The sequence below is a fragment of the Montipora capricornis genome, chromosome 11 (assembly GCF_036669925.1).
Source record: "Montipora capricornis isolate CH-2021 chromosome 11, ASM3666992v2, whole genome shotgun sequence".
Lineage (NCBI taxonomy): Eukaryota > Metazoa > Cnidaria > Anthozoa > Scleractinia > Acroporidae > Montipora > Montipora capricornis.
Window position 1 is genome coordinate 4,767,092 of NC_090893.1, and position 26,195 is coordinate 4,793,286.

Sequence of the window (26,195 nt, forward strand, 5' to 3'; positions counted from 1 at the left end):
CGAAGACGAAGGGGCCTCATCTGAAATGATAAAACCACCTCACTGCATTTCCAAAAATGTGTGATAACTTTCTAGAAACTGAATTTGTATTAACACTATTAAAGTATAGACATAAACGAAGGATAAAAGTCTACTAACCTGACTGGTTTGTTGTGACTTCTATACCACTACTGTACGGACCATCCCCTTTGACGGTAGACGCCAAAACGCTGATGTTATACTTCACATTGATAATCAGATCAGTCAAGTTTGCAAGCATTGCCGGAGCCTCAACAGTCGTTGTGTTGACAGTTGCATTTGTAATTCTTTTAGTTACTGCTTGATACCGCACGGTGTAACTTGTTATGTTACCGTTTTTATCAGAATCGGGCACATCACCCCATTGAACAAGGATACTAGTGGATGTTGTGTTTACTGCCTTTAATCCGTCAGGAGGAGCACTAGGAACTGAACAAAAATATAATAAAGTGACATTGAGACATTTGCCAACAATGTAACATACATCCTTTTTTCCGCATTCTTCATTGCTGACTAATAAGCAAGATTATAACGAGACACATCGAACTTGGCTTGATAAGTACTACCCCACAGAATCTTTAACTCCAACGGAAGGAGGAAAAAAGCAACGAATGGTAAGTGCCTAAAAAGGGGGACTAAAGTTACCAAACAATTTTTGTATATCCACCTAGGATAAAGCAAGGCCAAGGCCAGTAGTTTGAATGTATTACTCAACAGATCTCTTTCATAATGGGGGTCAAATAAAATATTGTTTTGTTTTTATGCTAATAAGCCCTCCTTCTAGCGTCGCTATGACTCGCAAATTTTAAAATAATATTTGTTTCAAAATGAGGGTAGTAGGTCTAATTAAAGACGAGGACAAAAGAATGTAAGGGTGGTCGCGATCTTCTCATCCTCTTGTATAGGCAGAGTTGATACCAATAAGTGTGGGGCCTTGGTCGCTCCCTGTTCAGCACTATTGTTTTGTAGCAACTCGTTCTCTAAAGAAGCAGCAACAGTTTGGATATTTTGAAGATCTCTAGATTTGAATGCGATCAAAAAATAGTTGCAACAACTTTGATTTTGAACCTGATTTTGAATGCTTAGGATAACCGAAGACGAAGGGGCCTCATCTGAAATGATAAAACCACCTCACTGCATTTCCAAAAATGTGTGATAACTTTCTAGAAACTGAATTTGTATTAACACTATTAAAGTATAGACATAAACGAAGGATAAAAGTCCACTAACCTGACTGGTTTGTTGTGACCTCTGTACCATTGCTGTACGGACCATCCCCTTTGACGGTAGACGCCAAAACGCTGATGTTATACTTCACATTGATAATCAGATCAGTCAAGTTTGCATGCATTGCTGGAGGCTCAACAGTCGTTGTGTTGACAGGTGCATTTGTAATTCTTTCAGTTATTGCTTGATACCGCACGGTGTAACTTGTTATGATACCGTTTTTATCAGAATCGGGCACATCACCCCATTGAACAAGGATACTAGTGGATGTTGTGTCTACTGCCTTTAATTCCTTAGGAGGAGCACTAGGAACTGAACAAAAATATAATAAAGTGACATTGAGACATTTGCCAACAATGCAACATACATCCTTTTTTCCACATTCTTCATTACTGACAAATAAGTAAGATTATAACGAGACACATCGAACTAGGCTTGATAAGTACTACCCACAGAATCTTTAACTCCAACGGAAGGAGGAAAATAGCAACGAATGGTAAGTGCCTAAAAAGGGGGACTAAAGTTACCAAACAATTTTTGTATATCTACTTAGGATAAAGCAAGGCCAAGGCCAGTAGTTTGAATGTATTACTCAACAGATCTCTTTCATAATGGGGGCCAAATAAAATATTGTTTTGTTTTTATGCTAATAAGCCCTCCTTCTAGCGTCGCTATGACTCGCAAATTTTAAAATAATATTTGTTTCAAAATGAGGGTAGTAGGACTAATTAAACACGAGGACAAAAGAATGTAAGGGTGGTCGCGATCTTCTCATCCTCTTGTATAGGCAGAGTTGATACCAATGAGTGTTCGATTGCCGGACTCTTTTTCGTCTCTACTATGCCACAAAATTCTTTCTCCTCGTGTATGAGTTTCCTTCTTTACTGAAAAGCCAAAAATATATTTGACTAGGACCACTTCTAATCGAATGGATTAGATTGAATATTTTAACGACCTTGGACTTTTTTTAAGGCGTGGGCACAGTTATTCAAGTTCTGTTTGCAGGCATTTAAGATCAAAATAAAGAGTGTAAATGAGAAACTGTTTGGAGAACTAAATACAATGTCTATTTTTAGCTAAAGAAATTCCAAATGTCACGCAAAATATCTTTTCATTTTGTGGTCATCGATTAATTTTCAAATTCTCATTGCTTATTTCTCACAAGGATCGATTGTCTCATTATTTATGTCCGTGATCCGGATAGTAATATTTTCATGCTGGTATTCTTTTTCTCCACAAATTTTCTATAATTCGTCTGTAATGTTATCTAAAAAATGAACTCGGTGAACCCCATTAGCTCATTGAATTGGCTCCCAAGAATTTTTTAAAACTTTGCCAATAGTTCTATCTCAGACTGCTAATTACTATCCTACAATAAAAAATGGAGGTCATCGAGTTCATTTTTCGAGATATAGACAAGTAAAGACGAATTATACGGTATTTTTGGAGAGCTTCCATGTTGCCATGGTAACCCATTTTGTTAAGCAATAATTGGTGTTTCATATGGAACCATAACATTGCTGTTACGTCATACAATGTTGTAGTTATAACCCTTCTAATAAGAATGTCTCTTAAAGTGTTGAAACTGGTTCGAGCCACCTTAAGCGGCTGTTAAATGACATGAAATTTAAAAACGCTTTTCAGCTTTGTTTTCGCTTTAACATACAAGGGGCTTCCGCTTCTCTATTTTTCACACAGATATAATTTTAAAAAAAACCAGTGCAGTGAAAAATTGCGTGACTACATTACAAGAGAAGAAAGAGGCTATCAGTGAAATCAACAGACACAGACTAGCCGATATAATTTACATGTTTACCAATCAGATCCCATCGATAAATGCAAAATTAAAGTAGTTCTCTGAACGTACACGTCCACTCGATGACTAAAACATTTCGACATATGTGAAAACTTAGTTTATTTATTTATTTATTTATTTATTTATTTAACAAATTCGCCCAAAGGCAGGTAATTATACAATAGGACACGAAGTCCCCTATTAGGTAAATTACCCGACCCAACCACTAAAAAAAAAAGACACAAAGCCACCCACTTACAAGCACCCGTTACTACAAAAAAGGCAACTTAATAAGAAACAAACTACATAAATATTGTAAATACAAAAAAAAAACATGATAATGAAACGGATAGAGAACAGTAGAAAAATTTGAAACGTATGAAACGTGTCAACATGTACAAGTAGTAATTATGTTCAGACGAAGATGTTCAGTTTTTATGTTTCCGAATGACACCCCAGGGTTTTGTCAAAGAGGAGGCAACCAAGAAGTCCCAGCGGAAAAAGGGTAAATGTCTAAATTGGTAGATATTGTAGGGGGAATCGATGTCGATTTTCTCAACCGGGCGCGTGAGGTGGTATCGATATTTTGCTTAAAGGGGCTTGCAAATGGTATTGGTATTGTTCTACACGACTGAGTCGTTTTAGAAGTCACGAAATAGAAACTCGTAAGGACACCGGGGGGAAATGTTCAGCATATAATTTACACGTATCGCACCTGCCTTTCATACTATCTTAGGCGGGAGCAGATGTAGTGATATCAGAAAGCTATTACTAGTTTATTCAGAAAAGCTCATCTTTTCTATTACTGGGCAAACTTTCGCGTACAGCGCCGTGGAATTTTTTAACACAAACAAGCTGATGAAATCTGTTTTTTTCGCTGATCGATCGACAAAAAGAGTTTTCTTCGTTGCGAAAAAAAAAAAAAACTGCAAAATGTTTTTCAACTGCAGGCAGGGAAGTTTACCTGGTCTTTCAGAGAAAAAAATTATGGTCAACTGGTGAATTTTTACTTTTTTATTTGACCCGCAGAATGTTTGTGGAGTGTGGACTTGCGTCATGATCTCCTTAGATTGAAAAAGAGTCATTTTCGATTTAAGACATTTACTTCTAACAATTTAATTTGACAATAATGCGACTCAAACAGTTTTCCTTCTATTTCGTTGAAAAAATTAAGAAAGGAAAAAGGCGACAAGTGGGTCGGAAACAAACTTCAATTGTTATAATCAAAAAAACCGTACATAAGTTCCGTAATTCATGCACGTGCTGCAGGCCTACAAATCTCACACATTACTCTCTCACTAAGACAGCCCCAATGACAATTGTTGGTTTTTACTCACGTGATCAACAGCCATGTTTTTCAACGATAACAAAAGAACACGTTTTCATAGTAATAATAATAATAATAATAATAATAATAATAATAATAATAATAGAGATGAATTCCCGGAGGATTTGGTCGGGGCTCCAACATGGCCGTCGTTTCTTTGTTTAGGGGCTCCAACGTGGCGGCCGTGACGTCATGTGAAAACCGAGAATATGGGTATTGCACCTACTATGCACTACCTACAAAAACCACAACAAACAAAAGCAAGGAAATAACTGCAACAGCACAACCAGTTATTTGGTCTTATTTTAGATCAGAAAACCGAACAACTGTTGTAAACGGCAATCAAAAAATAGCCGATCAGTGCACCCTTGCCGTCTTGATCGGTATACTTATAGTTAGAAATACTTCGCCAATGAGAGTGAAGAATGTAATACGATCGCCCTCAAGCTATAACGGCCGTAGCCACACATCTAGCTGAACGCATGGGAAGATTATAGAAAGCCGAACATTATTTGGAATTTATCCGCCAAAAATCGCTATGTGGTCCCGGTGTGGAGTTGATGTGATAGGAAATTTATCTGGTCTTTAAGGCTGTGGTGCTTTAATGGCGATTCGGACCGGTGCTTTGTGATGTGAGGGCAATTCGTGGGACGAGATCGCCGCGAGTCATCAGCCTTTTTTCTCTTTATAGCGGGAAATGACAACTAACGACATCGTGAAAATTCGAAAGCCACAAACCCCGCTAAAACGGACACAGTTTGCCCTCCGATTGCACAGAAAAGACGAGGACAACTTTACGTACTACACACACATGAAATCACTACTGCACCTATCATCACCCACCGATCATTTAAGTAGTTTAAGGTTTTTTTACGACTCGATTGAGACCCACATCAGGGAACTTGAGACACTAGGAAAGAAAACAGAAACTTATGGGGACATTATTGTTCCTATCATTCAGAAGAAATTACCTAATGGGATTAAGAGAAATCCAGCAAGACAAAATGGAAACAAGGAGTGGCAACTTGATAATTTACGGCAGGCAATTTTGAATGAAATTGAAATCTTAGAGGCTGGACAGAACACCTTAGTGACTATGAATTCAGTGGCAACTCACCTGCTACTACTGCTACATTTCTCACGGCTTCAAGGCCTCGTACTCCTGTTTCCGCTGGTGATCGCCCCACCAAACGAATGTGCCTGTTTTGTAAGGGTGAACACAGTCCCAGTGCCGGCAATGGTGTGACAGAGCAGGAAAAGAGACACTCAATTGTACGTGACGCAGGGGCATGCTTTAACTGTCTGAATCGTCATTCAGTATCTAAATGCAAATCACAGAACCGCTGCAATGTATGCCATCGAAAGCATCATACTAATCTTTGTAGAAATATAGAGCTACCTCCCACAGCACCATTCACTGAACCAGCAACTACAAACAAGGTTCCAGGTACACCCACCACTGACAAGACTACGATACCTTCAGTTTCGTGCTACCAAATTGGTGATGTTAAAAACACACCCCCGTTCTACTAAAAACGGCTGTTGCTTCTGTTGCAAGTTACAACAACCATATCAGTGCGCATATTCTGTTTGACGAGGGACCTCAACGCTCCTTCGTTGCATCAGATGTGGCAGCCAAGCTTGATCTGAAACCAGAAACGCAAGAGGCAATATCCCTGTCAACGTTCGGTGGAAACACATCATCTGTTAAGCGTATTAACACTGCTACCGTTTACCTTGAAACCACTCAAGATGAGACCATTCCCATTCACGTGATCATTGTACCAAAAATCGCTGCACCCCTCACTACTTACACTCAGTCTGGCGCCAATGTAAGGGACCGCATTTAAGAGGACTGACGTTATCACACATTAACGTTGATGATGCACCTTTCACAGTTGATATTCTCATCGGCGCGGATCATTACTAGGATGTAGTGGGAAACGAAGTTATCAAGGGTCCAGGTCCCACAGCAGCCAAATCAAAGATAGGGTATCTCCTCTCGGGCTCCCTCTCCAAAAGTAACCATTCAGAGAACCTCAACACTTCTATTTTAAGTGTTGTGACCGAGCGTCGACAAGAAGAATTTGATTTGGAACGTTTCTGGCGTATTGAATCAGTTGGTGTTCTACCAAACGTCTCAAAAGACACCCCTGACTTTCTGAAGTATTATAAGACTCATCTATTATGTTGGAGGATGGCCGGTAGAGTGCAAGGTTGCCATGGTGACCAGAACATCCCACTTTACTATCAAATGCAGAAATTACTGAGCAGAGAACTCGCTCCATGGTCAGACGACTAGCCGCAAATCCTGAGAAACTAGACTTGTACAATGACATCATCCAAGAACAGCAGTCTCGAGGTTTCATTGAAAAGGTGAAAGATCCAGATACAACCAACGACGTATGTCACCAAATACCCCCTCAGCTTGAATGATTGCTTACAGCCAGGTCCCCCGCTGCTCAATGACCTTACTGGTACGCTTTCGTCTCCACCAGTATGGTATAACTGCGGACATTGAAAAGGCATTTTTACATGTAAACCTTGACGAAGCCGATCGAGATGCCACACGATTCTACTGGTTATCTAATGCAGATGACCCGGAAAGTGAATTCATTGTATATTGATTCAAGGCTGTTATGTTTGGTGCCACAAGCTCCCCCTTCATCTTAAATGTCACTCTCAACAAGCACCTCACCAGTCTACAGGCTTAGTTAGCATAGTTATGTTAAGAAATCTGTACGTGGACGACCTCGCCTCTGGAGTAAGTAATGATGGTTCAGCAGTCAACTATTATCAACATGCCAGGAACACGATGTCACCAGTGGGTTTCAATCTCAGGTCGTGGAGTTCACACAGTCCTGGACTTCATTATCTTGCAGCCAAGGATCAAGTCCTTTACACCAGCCCAGCCAAAAAGGTGCTCGGCATACTGTGGAACATAACTTCAGACACATTAGGATCCTCATATAAGCAAGCAATTTCTATCCCTCCGTTATCAACCAAGAGAGAGGTTCTACAAGGAACAGCAAAGGTCTTTGATCCACTCGGACTACTCCAACCGGTCACAGTTGCTGCCAAGATTCTGATACAAGAACAGTGGCAGGAAGGGATAGATTGGGACGAACCACTTCCACCCTCTCTTGATCAAAAATGGCGTGTTATAGTGATGGAGATAGGAGATGCAACCAAACTTGAGTTCCGGTGTCGCTACTTCACTTTTGATGTCTGTGTTGACGGCAACGACACAGAACTACACGTTTTTGCGGACGCAAGCCAGAAAGCCTATGGAGCCGCTGCTTACTTAGTACTTGGAAACCAATCGTCACTTGCCATGGCAAAGTCGCGGCTGTTGCTCCGACAAGGAAACAACTTACCCTTCCAGAACTTGAACTTATGGCAGCTCTGACAGCTGCACGTTTGGCATCATATCTGCAAGAACAACTGCAACTTACAAGGATCACATTGTGGGCTGACAGCCAGATCGTCCTTCATTGGCTTAAAATCACCAAAATATTGAAGCCATTCATCAGCAATCACAGCCAACAAGTAAAGAAGCTGACATCAATTTCCAGCTGGATGTACTGCCCCACAACCGAAACCCCTTTGATCTGCTCACCAGAGGGATAACAGCAGATCAACCGAAGGCCTCTTCACTGTGGAAGCATGGTCCTAAATGGTTACCAAAGAGATCACAGTGGCCTTCATGGCCTACTACAGAGGTTCTCCACTTATTTACCACTGAAACCTCTACTGGTGAGTCTACTACAAACAGCACGGTTCCACCTCAACGGGAAAGGCCTTCACCTGATCAATCCATCGGATTTTAGCAGTTTATCAAGGCTTCTTCGAATCAACCTTAGTACGTCAGCTTCGCCTACAGTAAACACCCGCATATAAGAACACATTTTTAAGGCTTAAGGGTGATCGTGTTCTTATTTGAGGGCTGCTTAGTGAGAAATCAGCCTGAAAGTGTTCTTAAAATGCTCTTAAAATTGGTTTCAGAAATACTTCAAACTATATATTACTGGAGGTTTAATTAACATACAATGCTGTTTTGCAATAGATTTAATAGTTTGTAATGGTCCTGAACACCATAGTACTTTGATGTAAGTTACTGTACTGAATTGTTTCCTTATCCTAATACCCTTTCCCTTTGTATTAAGAACATGTTTTATTTATCAGCCTGAATTTGTTCTTATTCATATGGTGCTTTATTGACCAAATTTCAGCCTGATGTTCTTAATGCAATTGTTCTTATATGCGGGTGTTTACTGTATTCCTTGATGATGGTAGTCTTTCACGCTGTGGCGGGAGGACACACAACGCCAAATTTCCTCTGTTGTTACCAAGCAAAGACCACTTTACAGACTTAGTAATTCACTCCACCCACGTTAAGCAGCTTCATGCAGGTGCTAACTCAACACCCCCACCGCCTTGCGTCAAAGTTACTGGGTTCCTTCTGGCCGACAACGCGTCAAAACCTTAATTGACAACTTCGTAACCTGCAGAAGGGTTTCAGGAGCAGCCTACAATGCACCAGACCCGCCACCCCTTCCCAAGTCAAGAATGCAACAAACACAGCCCTTTGATGCCACTGGGGTGGACTTCACTGGAGACCTGTATGTTCGAAACGCTGGGATTGAAGCAAAGGTCTACATATGTTTGTTTACTTCTGCAACAACTAGAGCTATTCATCGTGAAGTTGTCAAAGACTGAACTGTTGAAGCCTTCTTACTCGCCTTTCCTAGGTTTGCAAGTCGCAAATCTCTTCCAAGTAAACTAATATCTGACAGTGCTTCAATATTTCTATCAGCAAAAAATGAACTAAAGGAACTGTTTCAATCTCATGCAGTTAAGGAAAGGCATTGAATGGCAGTTCATTCCCAAGAGGGCCCCTTGGTATGTGGGCTTTTGGGAACGTCTCATCGGCCTCACTAAATCCACCATTAAGAAGGAGCTCGGCAGAGCTGCAGTCAACTTATGCACGCTTCAAACAATTGTTGTCGAAGTAGAAGCAATTCTCAACGACCGCCCCCTGACCTATGTGTCTTCAGACATTAAGGAAGCCGAGGCACTAACCCCGTCACATCTATTTTATGGTCGACGAATAAAGTCACTTCCACATCCGCTAGTAGAGAGCGATGAAGTGAGTGATCCCACCTACCAATCGAATGCAGATTTCCTGAGGAAAGCAAAACGTGTCGCCTTACTGATTCAACACTGTTGGCAACGTTGGCGTCACGAGTACCTCGCTTCCCTTCGAAAGTTTCACAAAAGATCAGGAGTCAACACCGAATCCGTGAGGGTTGGCGATGTTGTTCTCATCCACGATGTCACCCCGAGAGTAAACTGGAAACTAACACTTGTCACATCCATTGGCACCGTAAATGGAACAACAAACCGCCCTATAACAAGATTGCACCCTCTAGAAATTCAGGCCAAGGAAGTGAGCCACACAGCGAACAGAGTTGCCACAGTACAAACTCCACCCCCTGTGAGAAGACCACGAAGAGATGCTGCACGACAGGCTATCAGGAGAATTGCCGACTAGGTTAAGGACATTTGTGTGCCCCCTTTTCACCTTTTCACCGCCATTATAACCCAGTTGAGTTCCTCAAATACCGCTATATTCATTGCTTCGTTATAGGTGCACAATTGTTGAGGATTTCGAAGGTAAGAAGAAAATCTTATATTTTATTATATAAACACCAATGAAATACCAAATGAGCTTTCGTGCGAAAACATGATATCTTCACACGTGAAAAGATCACTGTTGCTATGGTTACATTGTCTTTCGATGCAATTTGTGAAATGATTTAGTATTTCATTGGTGTTTATATAATAAACAGAATATCACATGGCCGCTTGGAGATACGAAATTTCTCTTCTCGTGTTGAAAAATAATTCACTCATTCGCTGCGCTCACTCGTGAAATATGCTACAACACTCGGAAGAGAAATTTCTTATCTCCGCGCGGCCATGAAATATCCTCTATAAAGTCTTTGTTCAGTGGGTAGCCAAATTCTGTGGGGTTCGCAGAATTGGAGTAATATGTTCGGATTTGTGAGAAAAGGTAAGGACTCTGGCTGCAGCATTCTGTACCAGTTGTAGCTTTTGCACTGAAGATTTAGACAGGACATAAAAAGCGAGTTGCAAAAATCTAAAGAAAGAATGAATGCGTGGATAAGTGTCTCACAGGCCTTAATCTGTTTCCAGATTTTTTCACATGTTCCTTAAATGAAAAAAGCAGGATTTACAAATAGCAGCAACATGGTGTTCAAGAGACACATCCTCGTCTTAGTATTGCTGTGTCCAATTAGGGGAGGGAAGAATCTAAGTATCCTGCGTCCCTAAATATCCTGACCTGTATCCCCTTAATTCCCGTGGTTTGTATCACTTTAATACCAGTTCGGTTTATTTAATATCCTGCATCCCGTTTATCCACTCCCCCCCCCCCCCCTCCACCAAATATCCCATATCCCTATATGATTTTTACATAAATCTCCTGTATTCCCAATAACCCCTAATTGGGCCCCGTTGTTTCCACTGGATAATTTAGTAGTATTAATGATAAAAAAGAACTACTTTATGTTTTTACAACAAATATCTTCTAGTTAAATTACAGATTTATCTTTCTGGTAATCTCTACCCATGTTCCGAAGTTTAAGCGTAGTTGTAATTCACTGTAACTGCACAATTTGTGTTAACTGTTTGTGCATCCCACGGATACACCCTTATACGCGTCTTGTTGCTTGATAGCTCACGGTGTAGCTTGTTATGATACTATTTAATGAGAAGAGAGCACTGACCTAGGATACCAGTGTATATTGTATCTATTTCTGCTTTAATCCCACGGAAGGAACATTAAGAACTGATTACAGTAGTATGGAATAGGTCAACTAAAAGAGTTGCCGACAACGCAACCACTAAAGAGAAATTTCGATCTTTCGTGGAAGGTTTTTTCATTTAAGAAAACGTATATCACCACAAACTAATTACTGAAGAAAAAAATCGTGAACGACATAAAAAGGAACACGTCAGTCCACCCTTTTGAAGCTTCATTAAAAATAGAAAAACCACCATCACAACACAGTAGCTATGCTCAGGATTCAAAAGAGTTAATTTGTCTTGATTGCATAAATAAGAAACAAAAAATGTTGGCAAAACTTACTGTCCTCATCTGTGATGACAACGATAGGTACACTTCTATTTCCAGGTCCTTTGATAGTAGATGCAAACACTGTTATACTGTAGTTGGTGTATTCATTCAGATCTGTCAGAGTAGCACTTCTAGTTGGTGCAATGACATTCTCAGTTTGTTCAGACCCACTAGGCAATGCCCTGTATGTAACAGTGTAACTCAGAATAATACCATTTTGATCAACAGGTGGAACTTGGTTCCACTGAACGAAAATGCTGGTTGAGCTTTCGTTATGTCCACGGACATCAACTGGAGGAGCGTTTGGCTCTGTATTAAAATAACAACAACAAAATCTAAAACCAAATGTTAGGATGCAGAAACAAAGACAGGTATAAGCATATTAGTCACGTTTTCGTGCATTATTGTAACTGGAGCAAAAACACTCGTTGTAATCATAGGCGAATTCACAGGTCTTTCACTTGCTGCTTGATAATTCACGGTGTACCTTGTTATGATACTATTTATTGAGAAGGGAGCACTAAACTAGGATACTACTGGATGGTGTATCTATTGCCGCTTTAATCCCACAGAAGGAGCATTGGGAACTGAACACAGTGGTATGATATAGGTCAACTAAGACGTTTGCTGACAACATAACCACTGAACAGAAATTTCGTTCTTTCATGGAAAGTTATTTTTAACGTATATCAGCACAAACTTATTTCTGAGGGAAAAAATCGTGAACTACTTAAAAAGTAACACGTCAGTCCACTCTTTTTAAGCTTCATTAAAAATATAAAAAACCACCTTCAGAACACAGTAGATATGCTAAGGATTCGGAAGAATTATATCTTGATTGTTTACAAAGGAAACAAAGAGGTGTCTAAACTTACTGTCCTCATCTGTGATGACAACGATAGGTGCACTGGTATTTCCAGGTCCTTTGATAGTAGATGCAAACACTGTTATACTGTAATTGGTGTATTCATTCAGACCTGTCAGAGAAGCACTTGTAGTTGGAGCAGTCACGTTCTGAATTTCTTCAACCCCATTAGGCAATGCCCTGTAGGTAACGGTGTAACTCAGAATAACACCATTTTGATCAGCAAGTGGAACTTGGTTCCACTGAACAAAAATACTGGTTGAGCTTTGGTGACGTCCACGGACATCAACTGGAGGAGCGTTTGGCTCTGTATTGAAATAACAACAACAAAATCTGAAACCAAATGTTAGGATGACGGAGCAAAGACATAGAAAAGCACATTAGTCAAGATTTCGTGCATTGTTGTAATTGGAGCCACAACACGCGTTGTGTTCATAGGGGAACTCACAGGTCTTTCACTTGTTGCTTAAAAGCTCACGGTGTATTTTGTTATGATACTATTTAATGAGAAGGGAGCACTGAACTAGGATACCAGTCGATGTTGTATCTATTGCCGCTTTAATCCCAAGGTAGGAGCATTGGGAACTGAACACAGTGCTATGATATAGGTCAACTAAGACGTTTGCCGACACGGTAACCACTGAAGAGAAATTTTGATCTTTCATGAAAGGTATTTTTTTTTAAGAAAGCGTATATCGGCACAAACTAATTTCTGAGGAAAAGAAATCGTGAAAGACTTAAAAAGGAACAATGCCTCAGTCCACTTTTTTGGAGCTTCATAAAAAATAAAAAACCACCATAACATCACAGTAGATATGCTGAGGATTCACAAGAATTATATCTTGATTTTTTACAAAAGAAACAAAGAGGTGGCTAAACTTACTGTCCTCATCTGTTATGACAACGATAGGTACACTTCTATTTCCAGGTCCTTTGATAGTAGATGCAAACACTGTTATACTGTAATTGGTGTATTCATTCAGACCTGTCAGAGTAGCACTTGTAGTTGGTGCAATGACATACTCAGTTTGTTCAGACCCACTAGGCAATGCCCTGTATGTAACGGTGTAACTCAGAATATCACCATTTTGATCAACAGGCGGAACTTGGTTCCACTGAACAAAAATACTGGTTGAGCTTTCGTTACGTCCACGGACATCAACTGGAGGAGCGTTTGGCCCTGTATTGAAATAACAACAACAAAATCTGAAACCAAATGTTAGGATGAAGGAACGAAGAAAGGGATAAGCACATTAGTCAAGTTTTCATGCATTGTTGTAATTGGAGCCACAACACATGTTGTGTTCATAGGCGAATTCACAGGTCTTTCACTTGTTGCTTGATAGCTTACGGTGTAGCTTGTTATGATACTATTTAATGAGAAGGGAGCACTGAACTAGGATATCCAGTGAATGTTGTATCTATTGCCGCTTTAATCTCACGGAAGGAGCAGTGGGAACTGAACACAGTGGTATGATATAGGTCAACTGAAACGTTTCCTGAAAACATAACCACTGAAGAGAAATTTCGTTCTTTCATGGAAAGTTTTTTTTTAAGAAAACGTATATCAGCAGAAACTAATTTCTGAGGGAAAAAAATCGTGAACACTTAAAAAGTAACACGTCAGTTCACTCTTTTAAAGCTACATTGAAAATAAAAAACCAGCATCACATCACAGTAGATATCATGAGGAGGCTAAACTTACTGTCCTCATCTGTGATGACAACGATAGGTACACTTCTATTTCCAGGTCCTTTGATAGTAGATGCAAACACTGTTATACTGTAATTGGTGTATTCATTCAGACCTGTCAGAGTAGCACTTGTAGTTGGTGCAATGACATACTCAGTTTGTTCAGACCCACTAGGCAATGCCCTGTATGTAACGGTGTAACTCAGAATAACACCATTTTGATAAACAGGCGGAACTTGGTTCCACTGAACAAAAATACTGGTTGAGCTTTCGTTATGTCCACGGACATCAACTGGAGGAGCGTTTGGCCCTGTATTAAAATAACAACAACAAAATCTGAAACCAAATGTTAGGATGAAGGAACAAAGACAGGGATAAGCACATCAGTGAAGTTTTCGTACATTAATGTAATTGAAACCACAACATTCGTTGTGTTCATAGGCGAACTCAATGGTCTTTCACTTGTTGCTTGATAGCTCACGGTGTAGCTTGTTATGATACTATTTAATGAGAAGGGAGCACTGAACTAGGATACCAGTCGATGTTGTATCTATTGCCGCTTAAATCCCACGGAAGGAGCATTGGGAACTGAACACAGTGCTATGATATAGGTCAACTAAGACGTTTGCCGACAAAGTAACCACTGAAGAGAAATTTCGATCTTTCATGCAAGGTATTTTTTTTAAGAAAGCGTATATCGGCACAAACTAATTTCTGAGGAAAAGAAATCGTAAACGACTTAAAAAGGAACACTGCGTCAGTCCAATCTTTTGAAGGTACATTGAAAATAGAAAACCACCATCAAAACACAGTAGATATGCTGAGGATTCAGAAGAATTATATCTTGATTGTTTACAAAGGAAACAAAGAGGTGGCTAAACGTACTGTCCTCATCTGTGATGACAACGATAGGTACACTTCTATTTCCAGGTCCTTTGATAGTAGATGCAAACACTGTTATACTGTAATTGGTGTATTCATTCAGACCTGTCAGAGTAGCATTTGTAGTTGGTGCAATGACATACTCAGTTTGTTCAGACCCACCAGGCAATGCCCTGTATGTAACGGTGTAACTCAGAATAACACCATTTTGATCAACAGCCGGAACTTGGTTCCACTGAACAAAAATACTGGTTGAGCTTTCGTTATGTCCACGGACATCAACTGGAGGAGCGTTTGGCCCTGTATTAAAATAACAACAACAAAATCTGAAACCAAATGTTAGGATGAAGGAACAAAGACAGGGATAAGCACATCAGTGAAGTTTTCGTACATTAATGTAATTGAAACCACAACATTCGTTGTGTTCATAGGCGAACTCAATGGTCTTTCACTTGTTGCTTGATAGCTCACGGTGTAGCTTGTTATGATACTATTTAATGAGAAGGGAGCACTGAACTAGGATACCAGTCGATGTTGTATCTATTGCCGCTTAAATCCCACGGAAGGAGCATTGGGAACTGAACACAGTGCTATGATATAGGTCAACTAAGACGTTTGCCGACAAAGTAACCACTGAAGAGAAATTTCGATCTTTCATGCAAGGTATTTTTTTTAAGAAAGCGTATATCGGCACAAACTAATTTCTGAGGAAAAGAAATCGTAAACGACTTAAAAAGGAACACTGCGTCAGTCCAATCTTTTGAAGGTACATTGAAAATAGAAAACCACCATCAAAACACAGTAGATATGCTGAGGATTCAGAAGAATTATATCTTGATTGTTTACAAAGGAAACAAAGAGGTGGCTAAACGTACTGTCCTCATCTGTGATGACAACGATAGGTACACTTCTATTTCCAGGTCCTTTGATAGTAGATGCAAACACTGTTATACTGTAGTTGGTGTATTCATTCAGACCTGTCAGAGTAGCACTTGTAGTTGGTGCAATGACATACTCAGTTTGTTCAGACCCACTTGGCAATGCCCTGTATGTAACGGTGTAACTCAGAATAACACCATTTTGATCAACAGCCGGAACTTGGTTCCACTGAACAAAAATACTGGTTGAGCTTTCGTTACGTCCACGGACATTAACTGGAGGAGCGTTTGGCCCTGTATTGAAATAACAAGAACAAAATCTGAAACCAAATGTTAGGATGAAGGAACAAAGACAGGGATAAGCACATTAGTCAAGTTTTCGTGCATTGTTGTAATTGGAGCCACAACACTCGTTGTGTTCATAGGCGAATTCACAGCTCTTTCATTTGTTGCTTGATAGCTCACGGTGTAGCTTGCATGTTATGATACTATTTAATGAAAAAGGGAACACTGAAAGTCTACTAAACTAGGATGTCAGTGGATGTTGTATCTATTGCCGCTTTAATCCCATGGAAGGAGCATTGGGAACTGAACACAGTAACATGGTATAGGTCAAGTAAGACGTTTACCGACAAGGTAACCACTGAAGGGAAATTTCGATCTTTCAAGGAGAATTTTTTTTTTTAAAGAAAACTTATATCCACACAAACTAATTTCCGAGAAAAAATCGTAAACGACTTAAAAAGGATGACTGCGTCAGTCCACTTATTTGAAGCTTCATTAAAAATAAAAAACACCATCATAACACAGTAGATACGCTGAGGATTCAGAAGAATTATATCTTGATTGTTTACAAAGAAAACAAAGAGGTGGCTAAACTTACTGTCCTCATCTGTGATGACAACGATAGGTACACTTCTATTTCCAGGTCCTTTGATAGTAGATGCAAACACTGTTATACTGTAGTTGGTGTATTCATTCAGACCTGTCAGAGTAGCACTTGTAGTTGGTGCAATGACATACTCAGTTTGTTCAGACCCACTTGGCAATGCCCTGTATGTAACGGTGTAACTCAGAATAACACCATTTTGATCAACAGCCGGAACTTGGTTCCACTGAACAAAAATACTGGTTGAGCTTTCGTTACGTCCACTGATATTAACTGGAGGAGCGTTTGGCCCTGTATTGAAATAACAAGAACAAAATCTGAAACCAAATGTTACGATGAAGGAACAAAGACAGGGATAAGAACATTAGTCATGTTTTTGTGCATTGTTGTAATTAAAGCCACAACACTCGTTGTGTTCATAGGCGAATTCACAGCTCTTTCATTTGTTGCTTGATAGCTCACGGTGTAGCTTGCATGTTATGATACTATTTAATGAAAAAGGGAACACTGAAAGTCTACTAAACTAGGATGTCAGTGGATGTTGTATCTATTGCCGCTTTAATCCCATGGAAGGAGCATTGGGAACTGAACACAGTAACATGGTATAGGTCAAGTAAGACGTTTACCGACAAGGTAACCACTGAAGGGAAATTTCGATCTTTCAAGGAGAATTTTTTTTTTAAAGAAAACTTATATCCACACAAACTAATTTCCGAGAAAAAGTCGTAAACGACTTAAAAAGGATGACTGCGTCAGTCCAATTATTTGAAGCTTCATTAAAAAAAAAACACCATCATAACACAGTAGATACGCTGAGGATTCAGAAGAATTATATCTTGATTGTTTACAAAGAAAACAAAGAGGTGGCTAAACTTACTGTCCTCATCTGTGATGACAACGATAGGTACACTTCTATTTCCAGGTCCTTTGATAGTAGATGCAAACACTGTTATACTGTAGTTGGTGTATTCATTCAGACCTGTCAGAGTAGCACTTGTAGTTGGTGCAATGACATACTCAGTTTGTTCAGACCCACCAGGCAATGCCCTGTATGTAACGGTGTAACTCAGAATAACACCATTTTGATCAACAGCCGGAACTTGGTTCCATTGAACAAAAATACTGGTTGAGCTTTCGTTACGTCCACTGATATTAACTGGAGGAGCGTTTGGCCCTGTATTGAAATAACAAGAACAAAATCTGAAACCAAATGTTACGATGAAGGAACAAAGACAGGGATAAGAACATTAGTCATGTTTTTGTGCATTGTTGTAATTAAAGCCACAACACTCGTTGTGTTCATAGGCGAATTCACAGCTCTTTCATTTGTTGCTTGATAGCTCACGGTGTAGCTTGCATGTTATGATACTATTTAATGAAAAAGGGAACACTGAAAGTCTACTAAACTAGGATGTCAGTGGATGTTGTATCTATTGCCGCTTTAATCCCATGGAAGGAGCATTGGGAACTGAACACAGTAACATGGTATAGGTCAAGTAAGACGTTTATCGACAAGGTAACCACTGAAGGGAAATTTCGATCTTTCATGGAGGATTTTTTTTTTAAAGAAAACTTATATCCACACAAACTAATTTCCGAGAAAAAATCGTAAACGACTTAAAAAGGATGACTGCGTCAGTCCACTTATTTGAAGCTTCATTAAAATAAAAAACACCATCATAACACAGTAGATACGCTGAGGATTCAGAAGAATTATATCTTGATTGTTTACAAAGAAAACAAAGAGGTGGCTAAACTTACTGTCCTCATCTGTGATGACAACGATAGGTACACTTCTATTTCCAGGTCCTTTGATAGTAGATGCAAACACTGTTATACTGTAGTTGGTGTATTCATTCAGACCTGTCAGAGTAGCACTTGTAGTTGGTGCAATGACATACTCAGTTTGTTCAGACCCACCAGGCAATGCCCTGTATGTAACGGTGTAACTCAGAATAACACCATTTTGATCAACAGGCGGAACTTGGTTCCACTGAACAAAAATACTGGTTGAACTTTCGTTACGTCCACTGATATTAACTGGAGGAGCGTTTGGCCCTGTATTGAAATAACAAGAACAAAATCTGAAACCAAATGTTACGATGAAGGAACAAAGACAGGGATAAGAACATTAGTGATGTTTTTGTGCATTGTTGTAATTAAAGCCACAACACTCGTTGTGTTCATAGGCGAATTCACAGGTCTTTCACTTGTTGCTTGATAGCTCACGGTGTAGCTGGTTATGATACTATTTAATGAGAAGGGAGCACTGAACTAGGATACCAGTCGATGTTGTATCTATTTCCGCTTTAATCCCACGGAAGGAGCATTGGGAACTGAACACAGTGGTATGGTATAGGTCAAGTAAGACGTTTATCGACAAGGTAACCACTGAAGGGAAATTTCGATCTTTCATGGAGGATTTTTTTTTAAAGAAAACTTATATCCACACAAACTAATTTCCGAGGAAAAAATCGTAAACGACTTAAAAAGGATGACTGCGTCAGTCCACTTATTTGAAGCTTCATTAAAAAAAAAACACCATCATAACACAGTAGATACGCTGAGGATTCAGAAGAATTATATCTTGATTGTTTACAAAGAAAACAAAGAGGTGGCTGAACTTACTGTCCTCATCTGTGATGACAACGATAGGTACACTTCTATTTCCAGGTCCTTTGATAGTAGATGCAAACACTGTTATACTGTAGTTGGTGTATTCATTCAGACCTGTCAGAGTAGCACTTGTTGTTGGTGCAATGACATACTCAGTTTGTTCAGACCCACTAGGCAATGCCCTGTATGTAACGGTGTAACTCAGAATAACACCATTTTGATCAACAGGCGGAACTTGGTTCCACTGAACAAAAATACTGGTTGAGCTTTCGTTACGTCCACTGATATTAACTGGAGGAGCGTTTGGCCCTGTATTGAAATAACAAGAAAAAAATCTGAAACCAAATGTTACGATGAAGGAACAAAGACAGGGATAAGCACATTAGTCAAGTTTTCGTGCATTGTTGTAATTGGAGCCACAACACTCGTTGTGTTCATAGGCGAATTCACAGCTCTTTCATTTGTTGCTTGATAGCTCACGGTGTAGCTTGCATGTTATGATACTATTTAATGAAAAAGGGAACACTGAAAGTCTACTAAACTAGGATGTCAGTGGATGTTGTATCTATTGCCGCTTTAATCCCATGGAAGGAGCATTGGGAACTGAACACAGTGCTATGATATAGGGCAACTAAGACGTTTGCCGACAAGGTAACCACTGAAGAGAAAATTCGATCTTTCATGGAAGGTATTTTTTTTAAGAAAGCGTATATCGGCTCAAACTAATTTCTGAGGAAAAGAAGTCGTGAAAGACTTAAAAAGGAACACTGCCTCAGTCCACTTTTTTGGGGCTTCATAAAAAATAAAAAAACCACCATAACATCACAATAGTTATGCTGAGGATTCACAAGAATTATATTTTGATTTTTTACAAAGGAAACAAAGAGGTGGCTAAACTTACTGTCCTCATCTGTGATGACAACGATAGGTACACTTCTATTTCCAGGTCCTTTGATAGTAGATGCAAACACTGTTATACTGTAGTTGGTGTATTCATTCAGACCTGTCAGAGTAGCACTTGTAGTTGTTGCAATGACATACTCAGTTTGTTCAGACCCACCAGGCAATGCCCTGTATGTAACGGTGTAACTCAGAATAACACCATTTTGATCAACAGCCGGAACTTGGTTCCACTGAACAAAAATACTGGTTGAGCTTTCGTTACGTCCACTGATATTAACTGGAGGAGCGTTTGGCCCTGTATTGAAATAACAACAACAAAATCTGAAACCAAATGTTAGGATAAAGGAACAAAGACAGGGATAAGCACATCAGTTAAGTTTTCGTACATTAATGTAATTGAAGCCACAACACTCGTTGTGTTCATAGGCGAACTCACAGGTCTTTCATTTGTTGCTTGATAGCTCACGGTGTAGCTTGCATGTTATGATACTATTTAATGAAAAAGGGAACACTGAAAGTCTACTAAACTAGGATGTCAGTGGATGTTGTATCTATTGCCGCTTTAATCCCATGGAAGGAGCATTGGGAACTGAACACAGTGCTATGATATAGGTCAACTAAGACGTTTTCCGACAAGGTAACCACTGAAGAGAAAATTCGATCTTTCATGGAAGGTATTTTTTTTAAGAAAGCGTATATCGGCTCAAACTAATTTCTGAGGAAAAGAAGTCGTGAAAGACTTAAAAAGGAACACTGCCTCAGTCCACTTTTTTGGGGCTTCATAAAAAATAAAATAACCACCAAAACATCACAATAGTTATGCTGAGGATTCACAAGAATTATATCTTGATTTTTTACAAAGGAAACAAAGAGGTGGCTAAACTTACTGTCCTCATCTGTGATGACAACGATAGGTACACTTCTATTTCCAGGTCCTTTGATAGTAGATGCAAACACTGTTATACTGTAGTTGGTGTATTCATTCAGACCTGTCAGAGTAGCACTTGTAGTTGGTGCAATGACATACTCAGTTTGTTCAGACCCACCAGGCAATGCCCTGTATGTAACGGTGTAACTCAGAATAACACCATTTTGATCAACACGCGGAACTTGGTTCCACTGAACAAAAATACTGGTTGAGCTTTCGTTACGTCCACTGATATTAACTGGAGGAGCGTTTGGCCCTGTATTGAAATAACAAGAACAAAATCTGAAACCAAATGTTACGATGAAGGAACAAAGACAGGGATAAGAACATTAGTCATGTTTTTGTGCATTGTTGTAATTAAAGCCACAACACTCGTTGTGTTCATAGGCGAATTCACAGCTCTTTCATTTGTTGCTTGATAGCTCACGGTGTAGCTTGCATGTTATGATACTATTTAATGAGAAGGGAGCACTGAACTAGGATACCAGTCGATGTTGTATCTATTTCCGCTTTAATCCCACGGAAGGAGCATTGGGAACCGAACACAGTGGTATGGTATAGGTCAAGTAAGACGTTTGCCGACAAGGTAACCACTGAAGGGAAATTTCGATCTTTCATGAAGGATTTTTTTTTTAAAGAAAACTTATATCCACACAAACTAATTTCCGAGGAAAAAATCGTAAACGACTTAAAAAGGATGACTGCGTCAGTCCACTTATTTGAAGCTTCATTAAAAATAAAAAACACCATCATAACACAGTAGATACGCTGAGGATTCAGAAGAATTATATCTTGATTGTTTACAAAGAAAACAAAGAGGTGGCTAAACTTACTGTCCTCATCTGTGATGACAACGATAGGTACACTTCTATTTCCAGGTCCTTTGATAGTAGATGCAAACACTGTTATACTGTAATTGGTGTATTCATTCAGACCTGTCAGAGTAGCACTTGTAGTTGGTGCAATGACATACTCAGTTTGTTCAGACCCACTAGGCAATGCCCTGTATGTAACGGTGTAACTCAGAATAACACCATTTTGATCAACAGCCGGAACTTGGTTCCACTGAACAAAAATACTGTTTGAGCTTTCGTTACGTCCACTGATATTAACTGGAGGAGCGTTTGGCCCTGTATTGAAATAACAAGAACAAAATCTGAAACCAAATGTTACGATGAAGGAACAAAGACAGGGATAAGAACATTAGTCATGTTTTTGTGCATTGTTGTAATTAAAGCCACAACACTCGTTGTGTTCATAGGCGAATTCACAGGTCTTTCACTTGTTGCTTGATAGCTCACGGTGTAGCTTGTTATGATACTATTTAATGAGAAGGGAGCACTGAACTAGGATACCAGTCGATGTTGTATCTATTTCCGCTTTAATCCCACGGAAGGAGCATTGGGAACTGAACACAGTGGTATGGTATAGGTCAAGTAAGACGTTTACCGACAAGGTAACCACTGAAGGAAATTTTTATCTTTCATGGAGGATTTTTTTTTTAAAGAAAACTTATATCCACACAAACTAATTTCCGAGGAAAAAATCGTAAACGACGTAAAAAGGATGACTGCGTCAGTCCACTTATTTGAAGCTTCATTAAAAATAAAAAACACCATCTTAACACAGTAGATACGCTGAGGATTCAGAAGAATTATATCTTGATTGTTTACAAAGAAAACAAAGAGGTGGCTAAACTTACTGTCCTCATCTGTGATGACAACGGTAGGTACACTTGTATTTCCGGGTCCTTTGATAGTAGATGCAAACACTGTTATACTGTAGTTGGTGTATTCATTCAGACCTGTCAGAGTAGCATTTGTAGTTGGTGCAATGACATACTCAGTTTTTTCAGACCCACTAGGCAATGCCCTGTATGTAACGGTGTAACTCTGAATAACACCATTTTGATCAACAGGCGGAACTTGGTTCCACTGAACAAAAATACTGGTTGAGCTTTCGTTACGTCCACGGACATCAACTGGAGGAGCGTTTGGCCCTGTATTGAAAAAGCAACAACAAAATCTGAAACCAAATGTTAGTATGAAAAAAAAAAACCGGGATAAGCACATTAGTCAGGTTTTCGTGCATTGTTGTAATTGGAGCCATAACACATGTTGTGTTCATAGGCGAATTCACAGGTCTTTCACTTGTTGCTTGATAGCTCACGGTGTAGCTTGTTATGATACTATTTAATGAGAAGGGAGCACTGAACTAGGATACCAGTCGATGTTGTATCTATTTCCGCTTTAATCCCACGGAAGGAGCATTGGGAACTGAACACAGTGGTATGGTATAGGTCAAGTAAGACGTTTGCTGACAAGGTAACCACGGAAGAGAAACTTCGATCTTTCATGGAGGGTTTTCTTTTTACGGACTAATTTCCGAGGAAAAAATCGTGAACGACTTAAAAAAGGAACACTGCGGCAGTCTACTGTTTTGAAGCTTCATTAGAAATAAAAAACCACCAGCACAACACAGCAGATATGCTGAGGATTCAGGAGAATAACATCTTGATTGTTTAAAAAGGAAAAAAATGCTGGCTGAACTTACTTTCCTAGGAGCATTTGGAACTCAACACAGTAATATGGTATAGTTCAGCTGGGAGGTTTGTCGATAACGTTAAAATGTATTCTTTTTTTCAATTTTTATTAATAAAAATTATTAAAGCAAAAAATACTTTAAGTACGGGAAATGTTCTCTTTCTAAAAGTGGTGTAAGCAATGATATTACCGATGTCACCATTTCTTGTGGAGAAACGTGAAATGGCATTTACAGACAGAACACAGAGTTGACTGCGACTCTGCTGAATGTGTCATATAAAGGCAGTATTTTAATACCAACGAACCATACTGGTAAGCTGCTGTAATAAGTCAGAGAAGAGACCACGAAACCGAAGTCTAGAACTTCCTGTACTATAAAAGCGACTTATGGAAGATATCATCAAAAACAGAGAAAGAACGCACAGACCCACTTATTTTACCATCTTATTTGACCGATCTGTTTACCTATAACAAGCCAGGGGTCTTGTTAAGAGCCGGTAACCGGTTACTTTTACCGGCTGTTCAAGTAAATGTTACCGGCTGTTTCGCTGAAATATTTACCGAAATTATCCCGGCAACGAATGTTCGTCTGTTCAAAGGTGAAATTACATTGCGTTTTTGTGAAAATATTGCTTTCCCCCTCCAACCAATCCTGTGAAGATATCTGACACATGTTATCGCTTCGAAAATATACTATTTGTTAAAGCAATCCAGCTTGATTTTGCCAACTCATCCCTCGAAACGATGTCCGCCATGTTTCCTTCCCATTCCTCCCGCGGCCAGGGGAAGCCCCCATAACCATTATTAAACGTTTACAACATGGCATCCAAGCGTGGAAAACGACAGAAAGGTCTTTCGGAGTTTAGTTTTCAACCAAAGCGTCAGAAAAGCGGTGGTGAGTGAAAATCAATGAAATAGCACAACCTTCTTTCCTTTTGCTGAGTATTAAATAAATTGAGCAGGCGCTGGCACGCGACAGCGATCGATACGAACGTCAAGTTAAGACTTGAGCTCGCTAGCCCGTGCAGGCGCAGGTAACAAAGTTACCTGCTATTTTTGGTTTTTTTACCTCCTGTGCAAAAACTTAGCAAGAACCCTGCAAGCGTAAACAAACAAAAGTATAGAGCGTTTTCAGATGACGTCACAGAGGCCATGTTGGTCTTCCAAAACAAAGGAATGGCGGCCATGATCGTGTACCAACTTAATCCTCCAGGAATTGAACTCTATTTTTATGCAGATACTTTCTTTTGTTTCAGTAATCTAATATGGCTGCTGGTCTCGTGAGTGAAAACCTTCTATAAAGAAATCGCGGAAAAAAACAAAAACCACGATAAAACAGAAAAGAAAAACAAAAGTAAATTTAGTCACTTTAGATCCGACACCCGAAGAACAATGTTTGTGATTATTGCAATCAAATCAGATATAGCCAATCAGTGCACACTTACTGTCTTGATCTGTAATGTGCTCTATCTGAAAATGGTGTAAGCAATGTTATTGTCGATGTCACCATGCCTTTGTCCAGAACTTCCTGTCCCCTAAAAACGACTCATGGACGATATCAAAAGCAGACAGAAAACACACCGACGAACTTATTTTGCCATCTATAACTGACCGACCTGTTTTCCTATAAGACACTAGACCGATAAGGATCAAAATCAAAACCTTACAGACTGGGTAATGCAGCACCAATTATTTTACAGCAGATGCAGGTTGTGGAACAGCCAGTGACCTTCGTGAAGCATCATCTTTATATGATTTTAAACTTAACCTAGGTCACCACAGTTTTGAATGAGTTTCAACATGACATCCTTGTAAAGCAGGTTTTAGTAGGTAGTTAGGAGTATTTTAGGTTAGTTTTGTTAGGGATAATTAGTTACCTTATCTTTTATCATTTTACAATATTTTCAAAAGGATTTCATATGTATAAATAGAGGATATGACATTCGAGTGTTAAAATATTTCACGAGTAAGCGCAGCGAACGAGTGAAATTTGTTTCAACACGTGAAGAGATATTTCGTATCTCCAAAAGGCCACGCAATATTCTATTTATTAAATAAACACCAATGAAATACTAAATCATTTCACGAAAGGCAGAGAAAGGCGCGATTTTTATACGTAACCATAGCAACAGTGACCTTTTCACGTGTGACATGTTATCTTCACGAGTGAAGATATCATGTTTTCGCACGAAAGCTCACTTGGTATTTCACTGGTGTTTATAGAATAAATAAAGTCACCATTACCATTACCAGTACCCTTACTAGTGTACTTACTGTCCTCATCTGTTCTCACAGTGTTAGGGGCACTGATAGTTCCATCTCCTTTTATAGTAGACGCAAAGACTGTGATGTTGTAGTAGGTGAATTCACTTAGATCTTCTAAAGTAGTGTTGTTAGTTGTAGCACTGACGGTTCTCGTTAGTTCAGGACCTGAGGGTAAGGCTTGGTAGGTAACTGTATAACTCAGTAT

At 39.5% G+C, this 26,195-nt stretch overlaps 2 protein-coding genes and 1 pseudogene across 2 annotated transcripts in view; 1 reads left to right on the forward strand and 2 right to left on the reverse strand.

The window, feature by feature from the left end:
• Positions 1-11,832, reverse strand: part of LOC138024894 (receptor-type tyrosine-protein phosphatase epsilon-like) — a 36,760-nt gene extending 24,928 nt beyond the window's left edge. Inside the window, exons 1-3 of the mRNA XM_068872088.1 lie at positions 11,542-11,832; positions 1,249-1,557; positions 139-447 (exon numbers count right to left, since the gene is read on the reverse strand). Of these exons, the coding sequence (XP_068728189.1) occupies positions 139-447; positions 1,249-1,369 (430 nt within the window). The 5' untranslated portion in view covers positions 1,370-1,557; positions 11,542-11,832. The remainder of the gene's footprint in view (positions 1-138; positions 448-1,248; positions 1,558-11,541) is intronic.
• On the forward strand, positions 8,937-9,921 carry LOC138023024 (uncharacterized; annotated as a pseudogene).
• The window catches only part of LOC138023025 (phosphatidylinositol phosphatase PTPRQ-like), a 19,184-nt gene continuing 3,365 nt past the window's right edge, over positions 10,377-26,195 (reverse strand). Inside the window, exons 4-19 of the mRNA XM_068870059.1 lie at positions 26,000-26,195; positions 22,885-23,181; positions 22,016-22,312; positions 21,142-21,438; positions 20,253-20,549; positions 19,364-19,660; positions 18,497-18,793; positions 17,613-17,909; positions 16,730-17,026; positions 15,844-16,140; positions 14,972-15,268; positions 14,100-14,396; positions 13,278-13,574; positions 12,405-12,701; positions 11,542-11,838; positions 10,377-10,489 (exon numbers count right to left, since the gene is read on the reverse strand). The exon at positions 26,000-26,195 is cut by the window's right edge and continues 101 nt beyond it. Coding sequence (XP_068726160.1) covers positions 10,377-10,489; positions 11,542-11,838; positions 12,405-12,701; positions 13,278-13,574; positions 14,100-14,396; positions 14,972-15,268; positions 15,844-16,140; positions 16,730-17,026; positions 17,613-17,909; positions 18,497-18,793; positions 19,364-19,660; positions 20,253-20,549; positions 21,142-21,438; positions 22,016-22,312; positions 22,885-23,181; positions 26,000-26,195 — 4,467 coding nt within the window. The remainder of the gene's footprint in view (positions 10,490-11,541; positions 11,839-12,404; positions 12,702-13,277; positions 13,575-14,099; positions 14,397-14,971; positions 15,269-15,843; positions 16,141-16,729; positions 17,027-17,612; positions 17,910-18,496; positions 18,794-19,363; positions 19,661-20,252; positions 20,550-21,141; positions 21,439-22,015; positions 22,313-22,884; positions 23,182-25,999) is intronic.